Raw genomic sequence first — 14783 nt, 5'->3', positions numbered from 1 at the left:
TGTAGAGAAACATTCTAAAAACATACTGCGCAGCCTCGACAACAAAACAGACAGATCCACAACGGTAACACGTTTTATGCAAACTTTTATTTTCTTTTTCATCTTATTTTGTTGTTGTCACAATCCAGAGACAAAAAAACAATTGAGGTGCATAGTCATGATAAGGGAGGATGGGGGGACATTGTTACAGAAACAGAGGAATCAGAGGGAGGGGAGACAGGTTTCCACATTCACTTTTGGAGATTTTAAAGGAAACATTGTGTCGGATGCCAAGGACTAACGCCAGTCAGGGCTTCACGGTAAGCGCGTGTATTTTGGCGGTTAAGTAGGCTAGTTGTTTTCCGCTGCACAAGCCACATTTGCCCCAGGCCTCGGTTTGGGCTAATAACAGTTTATACAATTTAGCAGAACAAAGAAGTGCAACTGTCTAGCTCGAACATACAGACTGTGTACTGGACTCAGTCATCTGTTATAGAGACGTGAACGTGTCACTACAAGGCCGGTTGTTTGGTGGCTCTAGCAACCGCAGACAATAACCCCTGTAGGTGAGGCCTGTGAGTGAAAAGAGTTCTTTCGCGACCCTGGGTAGCTCCTCGGTGCAGAGGACGATTGGGGTAAAAACGGTGTACACCTATGATCCTAACAGGCAGTGATCTGGCCACGTATGAGCTCAGTGTAAAATTCCTATCTGTTATAATATACAGTAAACTAATGGGGTAGCTTGAATTGGCTACAAATGTACACCCATTGTAAGAAGATTAAAATCAATGTTTTTTTTTTAGCATTGGTGGGCTAAAATGGCACAGCCAAGCCTTTAGAAAAGCAGTTTTAAAATGCAGTTTGCCCAGAGATACCATACTCTACTCTGCTGTATACTGCAGGTCTACTCTGGGTATTCTCTGCACTGGAATGTGGGAAGCAGAGAGCAGACTTCACAAACTCTTGGCTTGGCAGTGTGAGTAGGAGTCGTTTAGGCAGTGGGCCCCAGGAAAACCATATTAGTAACAAATCAGATTATCATCTGATGTAGTAAACAATGTTTAGGACAGAATACATTTTGTCCCTAGTCTTTAAACTGGATAAATAAATGTGTGTAGCTAATTGTGTTGTTCATATTTCAGTTACAGAGAATTCAGAACATTTATAAGCGTTGATTTGTCATGGTGAATAAGTATTTTGATAACACTGAACATGAGCTATTGATCTTTATATTATTCTTTACCTTTTTTCAGATGCATCCTGCTTGTCTGTGCTCTGTCACTACATGCACTAGGGTTCAGTTAATCAAATCGAATGGGTGCCTAATAACATTGCATTAATCCTATGATAATAGCCCCACCCCTACTGTAGCTCTCTGTGTCGTGTCTGAGCACTGGTTTACACAAGCTGTGTGAATGCACCACACTGAGGCAGGCCTGAGCTTTCATTCTACCACGACATGCAGTCCACACTGCATCACTGCGGTTGTGCGAACGCCCTCTACAGCAACACAGAGTTCGCTCACTGTTGTGTCCGGAAGCTCAGACATGCACAATCATGCTCAGAGCTTGTGGATCTCGGCCCAGACATGGCTAGTCGAGCTCAGAGCTAGTGCAACTCTATGTAACAAGGGGCTTGAACAGACGATGTTCTACAGATACTCAAGCAGATAAGAGGGAAGAATGACGGTGCTGCAAGTATAAATAAAAATATATAAATACTGCAGTAATTATGCAATATTAATACATATAGCATAATGTATAGTATACTATATAGTATTGCTATCACTATATATTATGTTATAGTATTATTACTAATGTGAAAATAAGACAACATATTTTTGTGGACATTCGCAGGTCTGGTGAAAGTTACAGATGAGAAAACAACTCCGCAAACAACACAGTACAAATAAAACAACTAGCCTGATGAATCAATGTCTTCATCGACATGATCCTTCTGAATACATTATACAAGGATACTGATGGACAAAGACCCGCTGAATAGTAATGACGGATACTGACTGACTCACTGAAAAAGGACTAGCTGAATAGTATTGCTTCACTCTCTGAGGCAGGGCTGGCATGCATTTCCTCCAATTTCAGAAGTAGTGATGCTTCGTTGACTTTACACGCAACCAATTCTGTGTGTGTGGCTGTATCTATGTGTGTGACAAATTTTCTATGGGGCAATACAATAGACATGGACTCCATCAATAGAGACAGTTGGTACATCAGTGCATAGCCCTTCAGCACGCCGCCATACCCGATATCTAGGTTAATGAGCAGGTTATTGCATCATCTGTTTCACAGCCACACAAGTTCATTAAAGTTGTGGATCTTATTGCTCACAGGTGCACATGGTAACCACGGTGATGGTAAAGCGTAAGACCGCAAGTCAACCAGGTCAGACCGTGCCCATGCCAACCTCTGTGTTTTCGTAGTGACCCGCTGTTTTCGTGGCGGTATGAAGTCAGCCCGTGCTCTCTAATGTTAAAACATCACAGTACATGGCACAGGTAGATCCAGTGCCACTAATACAGTATGGTGGCCCAATAAGGACAATCACAACCACGGAATATGGGTAGGACCGCGGCAGTGCTCTGTCTGCAATCAATCCCCGGTGCACCGCATCGCCAGGGTTCCTGAATCTAAAAGCTGCTGTTATGTGAAGTGATGAGGAAGACCATTCTGAAGGCGATGACCTCAACAGGGAGTGAGGGAAGAGACTGAGGGTAGTCTATAAAGGATTATCCCTGGATGGACTAGTTGTCAACAACTAACTAATCTAAGATGCTTTCACCATATACTTGCATCAGCCACATTCCAGATGTTCATAAGGATATTCTGTAAGAGTAAAGTGCCAGTCATACCCAAGTCAACAGAATCCCCCTCTTCCTTAATCCCTGTACAGTGTCTAAACCTGGGCTAGGAGAGGGGAAATTAAGCGGTGGAGGGGCCTATTTCAGTTTCACCTCAGAAAACCTTACGAAGTTCACATTCATTCACAGTTCGATCAATGCAATTATAGCTGTTAATTTCAAATGGCAACACAGAATTGTAAAAGATAGAGATTGGAAACGTGTTTGAAATTAAACAAAGACATTAACACTGGGATGTTAAGGTTTGGCCTGGTTTGTGATGGGAGAATATAGCTTTCAGAACTTAATGGTTTGCACTACAGAATGAAATAGGACATTCATTATTCAGTGGGCAGAGTCATAAGGGACAATTGATCTTTGTAATACTACATTCCATATTTCAGATTCACACTCCCACAGTTGTATTTTGAGGAACAACAGCGGACATTCATAAATAATGACATCATGCACAGCTGTCATGGGCCGTTTTGAATACTGGAACTACACAAGATTAGGAGGTGAAGATGGCCAACAAATTTGGTTGTTGGCATCGGCCACCGAACAATGTTTTAGGCTGTTGAAGTCGGGGGGAATAATGTTAAATTGGGCCAATGACTATATTAACACAGCATGGGTGTGAATAAATGACAAAGAGCCTACAGATTCACTGTACATACAGACACAGACCGTAATCTAGACAGCAGCCTCTCCTGTGGTATGAATGTGTTGCATACATGTATAAGTATAGATATATATATATATATATATTAATATAATTAAAAAAAGATCACATGCTTAAAAAATGCATTGGTTATTTGTTAGAAGCAGCATCATAACATTTCATTCATTACTAGAGGGAGATGGGTTTCTGGGGATTGTCTTTAGTCAAGGTCATTATAGTTTTCATCTGTTTCTATTTTTCTGTGTTTTTTCTTTTCTTTTTTTAATAGCGTTATTATGGCTCCCTAAAAGCAAAGAGAGCAGGATGTGAATACAGGCACCTGTGTTTCATCTAAAGCAAAACAAGAATCAAACCAGTGGTGGACTCGATCTATCAATAAATCCAATGACCCCTCCATTCTCCTCTTCTTCATTACATTCCTTTCCTCCACAGACTAATGCCAATTTACAATAAAACAGCCCACTGCTTAGCCTTCAAATGCCTAAGAAAAGTATTTTGATTCAGGATGTAGATCTAATGAACGATCTTTACCTCAGTGACTGTAGTATGTGTTGGTAAAATAGTTTAATTAACACATTTTAGTTAATGTGTATCATATTAAATAGGCACAATTGATACTGTATATAATTTGTTCTCCATTATCTTTTTAAGGAAAAACCTTTTTTTGTCAAAAGGACTCTGTAAACGTTAAATATACTGTAGTTCAATGAGGGCATTTTTGGCTCCCTGCATAAGGGAGAGTGTCATTGGACTGAGTCTGATCCAGCCTGGACGATCCCCTTTCCTCAAAATATACATTTTACATTGTATTTCACATTTGTTTGTGTTATTACATAAAGAAGATAAACAGTTCATCAATAAATAACCTTTTTCTTTCTCTGTCTGTTCAGTATATTTGCATGTGTACATATATAATATGTATATGTACATACACACATCTATACATACATATAGGCCCATATGTTTCATGCCTTTGGTGTTGCTTTGTTGTCCGCTTTGGCTGTTTTGAGGCCATTTTCTGTGTTGTCCTGTCCTGAGCTCACAAGGCACTCTTTACTGTGAGAGGGGGAGAAGAGGACGAGGCAAACGGAGAGAGAGAGAAAAGAGAAATAGAGAGAAAGACAGGCAGCGAGACAGAAAGAGAAAGGGAGAAAGAGAGGATGAAATAGCGAGAGTAAATCAGTGTGAAGAACACAAGACAGTTAAATAAATGTTGATAAAGGCATGCATACCAATGTTCCATGACAGTTTCAAAGGGGAGTGGCGGTAGCCGCAGAGATGTCGGTTCGAATCCCAGCACTGACGGGAAAAATGTGAAGGGGGTGAGCTGGCAACCAATGGGTTGCTGGCATTGATATCGCAAATGCCCGCTAGCAAGGTGCTTTACTCCCAAACAGCACAATAATGGTCTCTGCTCTGGCACATGCTGCCTGTGTGTGTTAGTGTGTGTGTGTGTGTGTGTGCTATATGCACATGTAATATACCATGTTTTTTTTGTTTTTTTTTAAGAAGCACTTGACTATATAACTGCACTCTCTGCCAAGACTTCTATGTTTCAATTTTCCAACACTTACTTCTTCTCTGCCGACTTTTTTAGGATGAAGAGCACCACAGTCTTGATAACCATGACAACGATGACCAGGCCAATGACTCCACCCACGACAGACAAGATGATGACAGTCACAGTGTTGTCCACCACTTTCACTGAGGAGAGGAAATGGACAGGAGAGAGGAATGATGATGGGAGGAAGACAGTGTTCTGTGAGTTAACCTAGGTTACAATGTCTTTATAAGTGTACAGGCAGAGATAAGTAGTTTTATGCAGACGTGATGTGACAAAAGTGAACCTGTATACACTGCGGAGAATTTTGTTTCGGCAGGCAACAGAGAAGGAGGAATGGAGGGGTTAATCCATCTCACACCCAGAATGCTGGATGATCAATTGATCTGCTCATAAATGGGCATAAATGGGCATGACACATTTCCATTGACACATATTGCTGTGTAAGGGAACGACATGTAAGGTTCTGAGTGGGGAGTGAGGCACAGATCATTTAATTCACCTTTTTTCATTAGCTACTGTCTTGTGTCTGCCCTATTCAAGCGCCATTCAGGCAGGGAGCACTGGAGTTTTTGAGCTCACGTTCGAGCAGCTACGGAAGGGTGCGTGGACGACGCTCAGACAGAAATGCTGTTGTTCTTGAGTAGAGCTAATCATTACGCTAGCTCTAGGTTTAGCCTTCGTTTTCCCCTCCACTATTAATGTATAGGACAAGCGCAGCATGCTTTTTTCAATTTTTTGTTTGTCCCCTTTTCAAAGTCCAGGACTGGAGTTTTTTTTCTTTCACCTTTGTATCCCCTAATTTTCCATCATCCTGTTAAATATCTTGTTTTGAAAGAAGAAAAGTTACAGCTAAAACAGAACACGAATCATGTAAGTCACGTGAGCCGATACACAGAGTGGAATTAAAAGTAGGGAAGCAGGCCCAGACTAGTAACCATGTGACCTTAACCAAACTCCAAACTATGAAAATGGAGTCGGGCAGTGTGTACAATGCAGTTAGGGGGTGTGTAGTTGCAGTTAGGAAGTTTGTGGTATGTAGAGGGTGTTTACTATGTAGTTAAGGTGTGTGTAATATCGTACATTCATCCACCACAAAGAGAGTAAAGATGGCACTGTGGTTACGGTCCTTCTCCTTCGGGTTCTTGGCGAAGCAAGTGTATTCTCCCTCATCTTCGAAGGTCACATTGAATAGCAGGATGGATATGTTGCTGTCTTTGCTTGAGCCCACAAACTCGATCCGTTCATGGAACACCTGGACACGCGGCTCCACCCCTTCTATTGGAATCACTCCCTTACACAGCTAGAGGGACAGGAAAGGGTAATGGGGAGCACAGAGAGTTTCAGCACATAGCAAGATACCTTTGTACATTATGGCATTTGAAGTTCATGTCAGGTCTGCGAAATGGGGGTACAACTAGTGATGGCCATTCGAGGCTTCATTACCGTTCTTCTAGCAGCAGGATATTATGTTAGCAGCGATAACTCCGTTTTTCTTTTTTTGAATAAAAGCCATCTTTGAAATATATAAGGCATATAGTTAGCTATCTAGTCTGTCAATCTAGTCTGTCATTTTATGTTTAATGTCCTTTCCAATGTTGTTCTTGTCTGTTCTTTTTTACAGTCTAGATTGTTTACTATATGGCCTTATACATTTCAATTATGGCTTTTATTGTGATAAAGAAATTCTGAGTGCTGCCAGCATAATATCCTGCTGCTAAAATAATGTTCATGAAGACTCATTTGGGCATCACTAGGTAGAATGGTGCTACTGGGGAGTGAAAAAAATGGATGGGACATTGTGTGTTGAGTAGCTTCAGGTATTTCAGTTGGTAAAGTGTGACTGGCATAACACAAGGGTTGTGGGTTCAATTCCCATGGGGACCAGTGTGAAAATAGGTGCTCTCAGCATAATATAGTTAACGAATGTTAGAAAAATGTATATTATCAGAATAAGGGTGGAAATAGTATATTTCAAGGAAAAGCAATTATTACTTTGATGACAACTATACTCAAGTAGATACCTTTACAATAGATAAATTTTACTCAAGTAAAACTCCTAATATTATGGTGTTGCTGAGATAGAAGTACTGCAATATTTTTGCCAGAAACAGACCTGTTATGTGCACCACATGTTATGTTTTCTTTACGCAAGGATTTTAGGTGTAGTACTGTATTGATTTATTTCCACCATTCCCAAAAATAGAAGCTAAAACTCTTATTATGGATAGCCTGCACAATTCCACTCTGTAACGAATGGGTTTAAAAAAGTAAAACAATTGATTGAAAATAAAACTACTGACTAAAGGGAGATTACTGCATCGGTCAGGAAGATACCAGCGTTGGTCAGTGAGATACCTACATCAGTCAGCAAGATACCAGTGTCAGTCAGGGAAATACCAGGGTCAGTCAGGGAGATACCAGTGTCAGTTAAAGAGATACCAGTGTCAGTTAAGGAGATACCAGTGTCAGTTAAGGAGATACCAGTGTCAGGCAGGGAGATACCAGTGTCAGTCAGGAAAATACCAGTGTCAGTAAAGGAGATACCAGTGTCAATTAAGGAGATACCAGTGTCTGTCAGGGAAATACCAGTGTCAGTCTGGGAGATATCAGTGTTAGTCAGGGAGATATCAGTGTCAATCAGGGAAATACCAGTGTCTGTCAGGAAGATACCAGTGTCGGTCAGTGAGAATCCAGCATCAGTCAGGGAGATACTAGTGTCAGTCAGGCAGTCAGGAAGATGACATTGTCAGTCAGTGAGATGCCAGCATCATTCAGGGAGATATCAGTGTCAGTCAGGGAGATATCAGTGTCAGTCAGCAAGATAATAGTGTCAGTCAGAGAGTTACATACTTCAGTCAGGGAGATAACAGCGCTGGTCAGGAAGATACCAGTGTCAGTCAGGGAGAAACCAGTGTCAGTCAGGGAGAAACCAGTGTCAGTTAAGGAGATACCAGTGTCTGTCAGGGAGTTACCAGTGTCAGTCAGTGAGAATCCAGTATCAGTCAGGGAGATACCGGCGTCAGTAAGGGAGATACCAGTGACATTCAGGGAGATACCAGCGTCAGTCAGGAAGATACCAATGTCAGTCAGGGAGAAACCAGTGCCAGTCAGGAAGAGACCAGTGTCAGTCAGGGAGATACCAATGTCAGTCAGGGAGATAACAGTGTCGGCCAGGGGGATACTATTGTCAGTCTTGCCTTCATCATGGACCCATTGTTGTTGTAGTGCCAGTTGAAGTTGAGGTTCTTAATACCGATGCAGCTGGAATAGGTGCAGGGTAAGAGCACTGTGCTGCCGTTCATTGCTTCCACAAAAGGCACCTTCCCCACTGACACCTCAAGCGCCTGAGCACACCAAATCACTGAGAGAGAAGGAGAGAGAGAGCGTTATACATCTTGTTATTCAACGATGTGGCTGACTGAAAGACAAAAACATTGTTCTGTAACCATTTGGGCAGCATGGCGACTATGCCTGTAGACAACCCCAGCCTGGCTGGTGACTATAGGACCCTGTGGACAACCCCAGCCTGGCTGGTGACTATAGGACCCTGTGGACAACCCCAGCATGGCTGGTGACTATAGGACCCTGTGGACAACCCAAGCATGGCTGGTGACTATAGGACCCTGTGGACAACCCCAGCATGGCTGGTGACTATAGGACCCTGTGGACAACCCCAGCATGGCTGGTGACTATAGGACCCTGTGGACAACCCAAGCATGGCTGGTGACTATAGGACCCTGTGGACAACCCCAGCATGGCTGGTGACTATAGGACCCTGTGGACAACCCCAGCCTGGCTGGTGAGTGTGGACTCTGTTCAACTCATTGTGTAGTTTCAACCATACAGCAAAGGATCTCTGATTTAAGACAAACACAAGACGTATGTTCACATAAGCTCCGAAGTCCAAACATTTTCCTCAGTCACACAGAATTTGGATTTAAGTTTACATTTCCTATTAGACATTATGAACTGTCAACCTCGGCCATATTAGAGATTTTTGGTTGGGTTAAAAGGAGTAAACATATAAAAGAAACCCAGAGACTCTTTACTTTGTTGTTTGGCTCATTTATTTTAATGTTATTTCTTTATTGGGTTTTTGGTTTGGTTGCCTCCCCACCAATAGTTGACCACTCTATGAGGATAGTGAGAGAGATAGCAAGGATATACTGGATTTGTTTTCAGCACTACAACATGACATTTTTCTTTTATTTCCAACTATTTCTAAAACGTCCTGGCTGTCACTTATTTCACCTACTCTGGGAATTGACACACACAAATTCAACATAGGCTTGTTTAAAATAGCACTGTAGTGTGTGCGTGTGTGTGTAAGTGTCTTTGTTATGTCGTACCATAAGTCGTGATCATACATCCTACATAGTCAAAGCATGCTCTCCGAAATGTTTGGGTCGTTTCTGTTCTGCTGCGTGTGTTCAGACGTCTCTTCCAGACAGAGTGGCTAAAGGGGAGGAGGAGAAAAACAGAAGACTCTGGGAAAGGATGGATGTGTGTGTTTGGGAAAAGAAAAATAGAGCAAAAGGGAGCAAGAGAGAGGAAACGGAGGGCAGGTTGCTTTCCGCCTGGTCCTGTGGATCACACAGTGAGGTGTAGCAGGTGGTGGTACCCTTATCATGTGACACGGGGTCGGTACTGAGAAGGCTGCTCACAGGCTATATATAAACCCTGTTGTCCCATCTCAATATTTCATCCTGGGGAACAGATAGCAAGTGAGTGTTTTCAACATAAGGGGCCAGTATGAGGTTTTGTGGCCGGATATCTGTCGTAGTGATCCATCACATCTTATAACTCAACAAGATACTTAATTCTAATATATGAATCATATATTAACTAATATATAATTAGTATAAATTACAACATTGCGAAAATTTGTCTTTACAAACAGAGTCACGTGGCAAGATAAGACATTTATTTGAGGTCAATAAAATGTGAATAATTCATGTGAGAGTGCAGGTCTTTAGAACTTTCAAGAAAATCTGACCCCTCAGTGGAACGTGTTATGATGCTTCAAATCACAGTGGAATTTCATCACTCCAATTGATGTTCTAATCCTAGTTACACAACACAGACTGTGGCCAAAATGATTAAGAGCTGTGCATATATGGCTAGCACTGCCCACTGTGGATGGAAGTTGACTCCTTGCCAGTTTAACCAAGGTCATTACACAAAGGAGTCAGTCTTCTTGATTTTGTGTGTACCAGCATGATTCTACGAAAGGCAATGCATTCAACAAAGCAATGATTGATATATATATTTATTTGAGTTTTCAAATTCACCCTAGATCAATAGAAAATTGATTATGCGGGTACATGGCAAAAGTCTCAAATTATAAGATAATTATTGGGAAAAAACGTTATGTGTAAAATTGTTTCTCTTTGTCTGTGATTGAGCTGCTAGCTATTTCAAAGCAATGAAGGAAAATAATAAACAGTTCAAGAGATCATTAACTGGCCAATTAACTGAAGCAATTACCACATTAGTGCTGATTCCTACACTTCAGTCAAGCTATATTCAAGCTATCAATATCCCATTTGAAATCAGCCCCTAGCTCATGGACCATAGGCCTATTGACAATAGTACCTAGCTCCATGCCTGTGGATTATATCTCAATGGGTCATATGCTCTAGCCCGTATCGCCTCACTATTGCCTCTTCAGTCAAAATACTGTACAGTTTTTCTCAACTCCAAGCTTCATTTAGCAGACCCTTTTATGCAGCACATACACTGATAAGTGCATATATTATTAAAAGATGCATTTTCAATGTTGAGAACCTCTTTTGTAGAGTTTATTCATTTTGAATAGCATTTAAAAACTAACCCTAACCCCCGACCCCTGGCACCTAGTCCAGAAAAGTAGCAATATATTTTAGAGGAAATCATTTGGATTTGTGCAATTCATAAAAGTGGTCCACTTCGAATGGTAGTTTCTACCATTCATCCACCTCTTCAATCACACAGGTCTCTTCAGAAATGATCTCAGGGTCTCAGGATGAGGAGTCATCCACCTCCACAATCACACAGGTCTCTTCAGAAATGATCTCAGGGTCTCAGGATGAGGAGTCATCCAGCTCCTCAATCACACAGGTCTCTTCAGAAGTGTTGTCTGAGCCTGAGGATGATTTTTCAGGAAATCATTTGGATTTGTGCAATTCATAAAAGTGGTCCACTTCGAATGGTAGTTTCTACCATTCATCCACCTCTTCAATCACACAGGTCTCTTCAGAAATGATCTCAGGGTCTCAGGATGAGGAGTCATCCAGCTCCTCAATCACACAGGTCTCTCCAGAAATTATCTCAGGGTCACAGGATGAGGAGTCATCCACCTCCTCAATCACACGGGTCTCTTCAGAAATGATCTCAGGGTCTAAGGATGAGGAGTCATCCAGCTCCTCAATCACACAGGTCTCTTCAGAAATGATCTCAGGGTCACAGGATGAGGAGTCATCCACCTCCTCAATCACACGGGTCTCTTCAGAAATGATCTCAGGGTCTCAGGATGAGGAGTCATCCACCTCCACAATCACACGGGTCTCTTCAGAAGTGTTGTCTGAGCCTGAGGATGATTCTTCAGGTCTGTTTGTGCGCATGCACGTGTGTGTCTGTGAGGCTACACAGACGTGTTTGTGCGTACATACTTTTTTCCCATACTGTAGGTACCAACGATGATTTTATTATTACTGGGTATGTACTCTATGCGGGATGTTAAACGACTATAAATGCTGTGAATAACACGTGGAAACTAATGCCCTTGTGCTCTCCATTTGTTTGCTAATCTTTGCTAAGCTACTAACAACTGACAGGGGCACTGTGGCTTTGTTATGGGCGTGAACTCTTCCTGCCTATTAGACAGCACATGTGTGTTGTTATTATCACTGTGCCATTGCTTGTTTTGCACTGAGTGATGTATTGCAAGATGCTCACAGCGGGAGACAAGGAGCTCTATTATACCCCTCTGCAGACTGCTATTAAATGCACCCCTGCAAATAGGACCGCTGATGCTAATCAACAGCTAATGGCTAGTATGGTGGCCCCATGCAAAACACAACCACGAATACAATAACACATCCCCAATAAAAATACTCCCCCAGAATAGCACAAAACACAACAACTAAAATAATTACACACCCCCAATATAAAAACTCCTCCATCAGGGCAAAACACAACCACTAATACAATACCACCCCTCCAATAAAGATACTCCCCACAATAACGCAAAACATAACCATTAACACAATTGCGCTTCCCCAATCAAAATACTCTTCCCAAAAGTGCAAAACATAGCACAAATACAATTACACAAGTATTTTTATTGGGACGGTGCAATTGTATTAGTGGTTGTGTTTTGCACTTCTGGGCCACCGTACCATTGGGCAATGAGATCAGTGAGGTAGAGCAGTGGTTCCCAATTCGGTCCTCGAGTACCGCCAACAGCACACATTTTTGTTGTAGCCCTGGACAAGCACACCCAATTCAACTCAATGAGAGCCGGATAATTACTTGACAAGTTGAATCAGCTGTGCTTGGCTGGGGCTACAATGAAAATGTTCATTGTTGGGAGTACTTGAGGACTGTAGTTAGGAACCACTGAGGTAGAGGATGTATGAGCACAATGGCTGTGAACACCAGTGAGAAATGGCTGGAAGGACACACTGGAGCAAAGGTCTGGAAAAGACAACTAAAAGGGAAGTGATTTTCAAGGAGTTACACATTAGTACTTAAAGAAATTGGACAAAGTCACATCGACATATTCATAATTATTAATTCATCAAATTGGACCAGGTCATCAGGTGACCGTTTTTAGAAGTGGGCGTGACAGAGGAAACCTAGGTTGATGCGGACAGCTGTTTGGTTGCCAGGCTCTTATGTCCTGAGGATGCAGTCTTCATGATTCACCAAAATAATTTCAATTTTTGATGTCAGACCACAGAGACGTTTTGCACTTCGCCTCAGTCCATCTTAAATTAACCTTTGAGCCTGGTTCTCACCAGGCACGGCAACATGTATGTGTACCGGCGGAAGTCCATTATTTTCAGTAGAAAGCAACCCGCACGGCTCCAGACAATCTACCGCACTCAACCAGATTTGGATGCGGTACAGCAGGTGTGTCGCAAGAGTTGAGATTTTCCGTACGGTATCAGAAACTGAAGTTGATTTACCACCGAAGAAGTGCTAATATGTAGCTTTCGACAATGTGTTTATGGGATCACAAGAAATGCTTATAGCTATTTATAGCCTGTGTGACTTAGAAGTTTTAATTTAATCTGCTACAATGAAACCTAAATTGAGAGAGGCTCCTGCTCGTCGCCACGCTAGATGCTAACAAAATGAGGCTCTCCGTCTTTGTAATATTGGTTATGAAGATGCGAAAGTTTGATTCGGATGTTTGGGTAGATTGATTGCGATGTTTGCGTTAAGGTACCGTATGGTAATGTTATGCCGTCTCTGGTGTGAGCGACGCTTAGGCTTCTCGTGATGGTTTTCATCCAGTCTAACAAAGAGATCCCTGATAATATAAAGAAAATAAAGCAAAAGGGAAGCAGAAAGTAGGAATGACCGAAGTTGGTACACAATGCCAATTATTCAATAGAAGTACGGAGTGGTTAGACTACGTTATAAACAAACTGAGCACGGTGTTACTGTAATTTTTACTTTGTTACGAGAAAAAAAAATTCGGAACCGGAAAGCCAAATCCCATTGATAGATTACTCTTCCCTCCCCATAAGCCCCTCCTTAAATCCTTGGTAGGAAAGGTATAGTCTAAACAGGAGTTCAGACTATACCTTTAAGTCTAAGGCCAGCATTAGCATAAATCACAGGTTTAGCCCTTGTACTGAGGAAAAGCAGCAGTGGAAACGTGGCATTATTTGGTCAGTCGGCAACATCCACAAATGCAAGTGAAAACTCTAACAGAAGAATAAACCATGTGTAAACAGGATCCAGAAACGCTGCTGGCTTCACTGGCCCTGAAGCAAATTATACACATTGCTATTCGAATTGCACAACATGTGGCGTTGTCACAGCACGTAACGCGTCTACTCGCAAACCCCACCCTAACCCTACGTGCACACTGTCCGCTCGCTCAACTTGCAACTTGCTCCATCTATGGCGAGCTGTGGCTGAGCCGAACCTTTTAGTTTTTTAGCATTACACAACTTTTCCAGTCTGTTCTTTCTTCAGTCACATTTTTTTTTCTTTGGAAACGTGTTACTGGCATCAAATTCAAAGTGGCATATTTTCAACAAACAAAATGTCTGTTTCAACATTTGACTGGTTGTCTTTGTACTATTTTCTATTGACTATAGGTTTGAAATTATTTGTAAATCATTGCATTCTGTTTTTATTAGCATTTTACACAGTACATGCGATTTTACACCTTTTTTGGAAACAGGGTTGCAGTTTATTGCAGTGAACACCGCTTGCAATCACAAAAACATATTCCCAAACCATTTCAGCTACAAACAAGTAACTTACACATCCTGAAAGGGAGCACTATCATTATTTCTTGGCAGTCACTTTCTCTGATGGCTGTAGTTAGGAATTTGTTCAGATGCGTACATTTTCAGGGTTACTGTCCAAAAATTATATTGTCCCAACTAATGGCAGGATCTAAGAGTTAGGGCTAGAGTCTCTGGAACAAAGGATGTTTGCACTTTCACTTTGAGGCACATAAGCATCAGTAATTTGAA

General features: G+C 41.8%; 1 protein-coding gene across 2 annotated transcripts in view; it reads right to left on the bottom strand.

Moving 5' to 3' along the window:
• Positions 1-67: 67 nt before the first annotated feature.
• The window catches only part of scn4ba (sodium channel, voltage-gated, type IV, beta a), a 28171-nt gene continuing 13455 nt past the window's right edge, over positions 68-14783 (bottom strand). Inside the window, exons 2-6 of one of the 2 annotated variants that reach the window (XM_010873148.5) lie at positions 8280-8443; positions 6163-6382; positions 5093-5222; positions 4751-4817; positions 4472-4574 (exon numbers count right to left, since the gene is read on the bottom strand). In XM_010873148.5, the coding sequence (XP_010871450.1) occupies positions 4769-4817; positions 5093-5222; positions 6163-6382; positions 8280-8443 (563 nt within the window). In that variant the 3' untranslated portion in view covers positions 4472-4574; positions 4751-4768. Of the gene's footprint in view, positions 4575-4750; positions 4818-5092; positions 5223-6162; positions 6383-8279; positions 8444-14783 lie in introns of both variants that reach the window. The other variant, XM_010873138.4, reaches the window with a different exon arrangement.

The sequence above is a fragment of the Esox lucius genome, chromosome 1 (assembly GCF_011004845.1).
Source record: "Esox lucius isolate fEsoLuc1 chromosome 1, fEsoLuc1.pri, whole genome shotgun sequence".
Lineage (NCBI taxonomy): Eukaryota > Metazoa > Chordata > Actinopteri > Esociformes > Esocidae > Esox > Esox lucius.
Note: the sequence above shows the minus strand (reverse complement) of the source record. Positions and strands in the feature narration are given on the sequence as shown.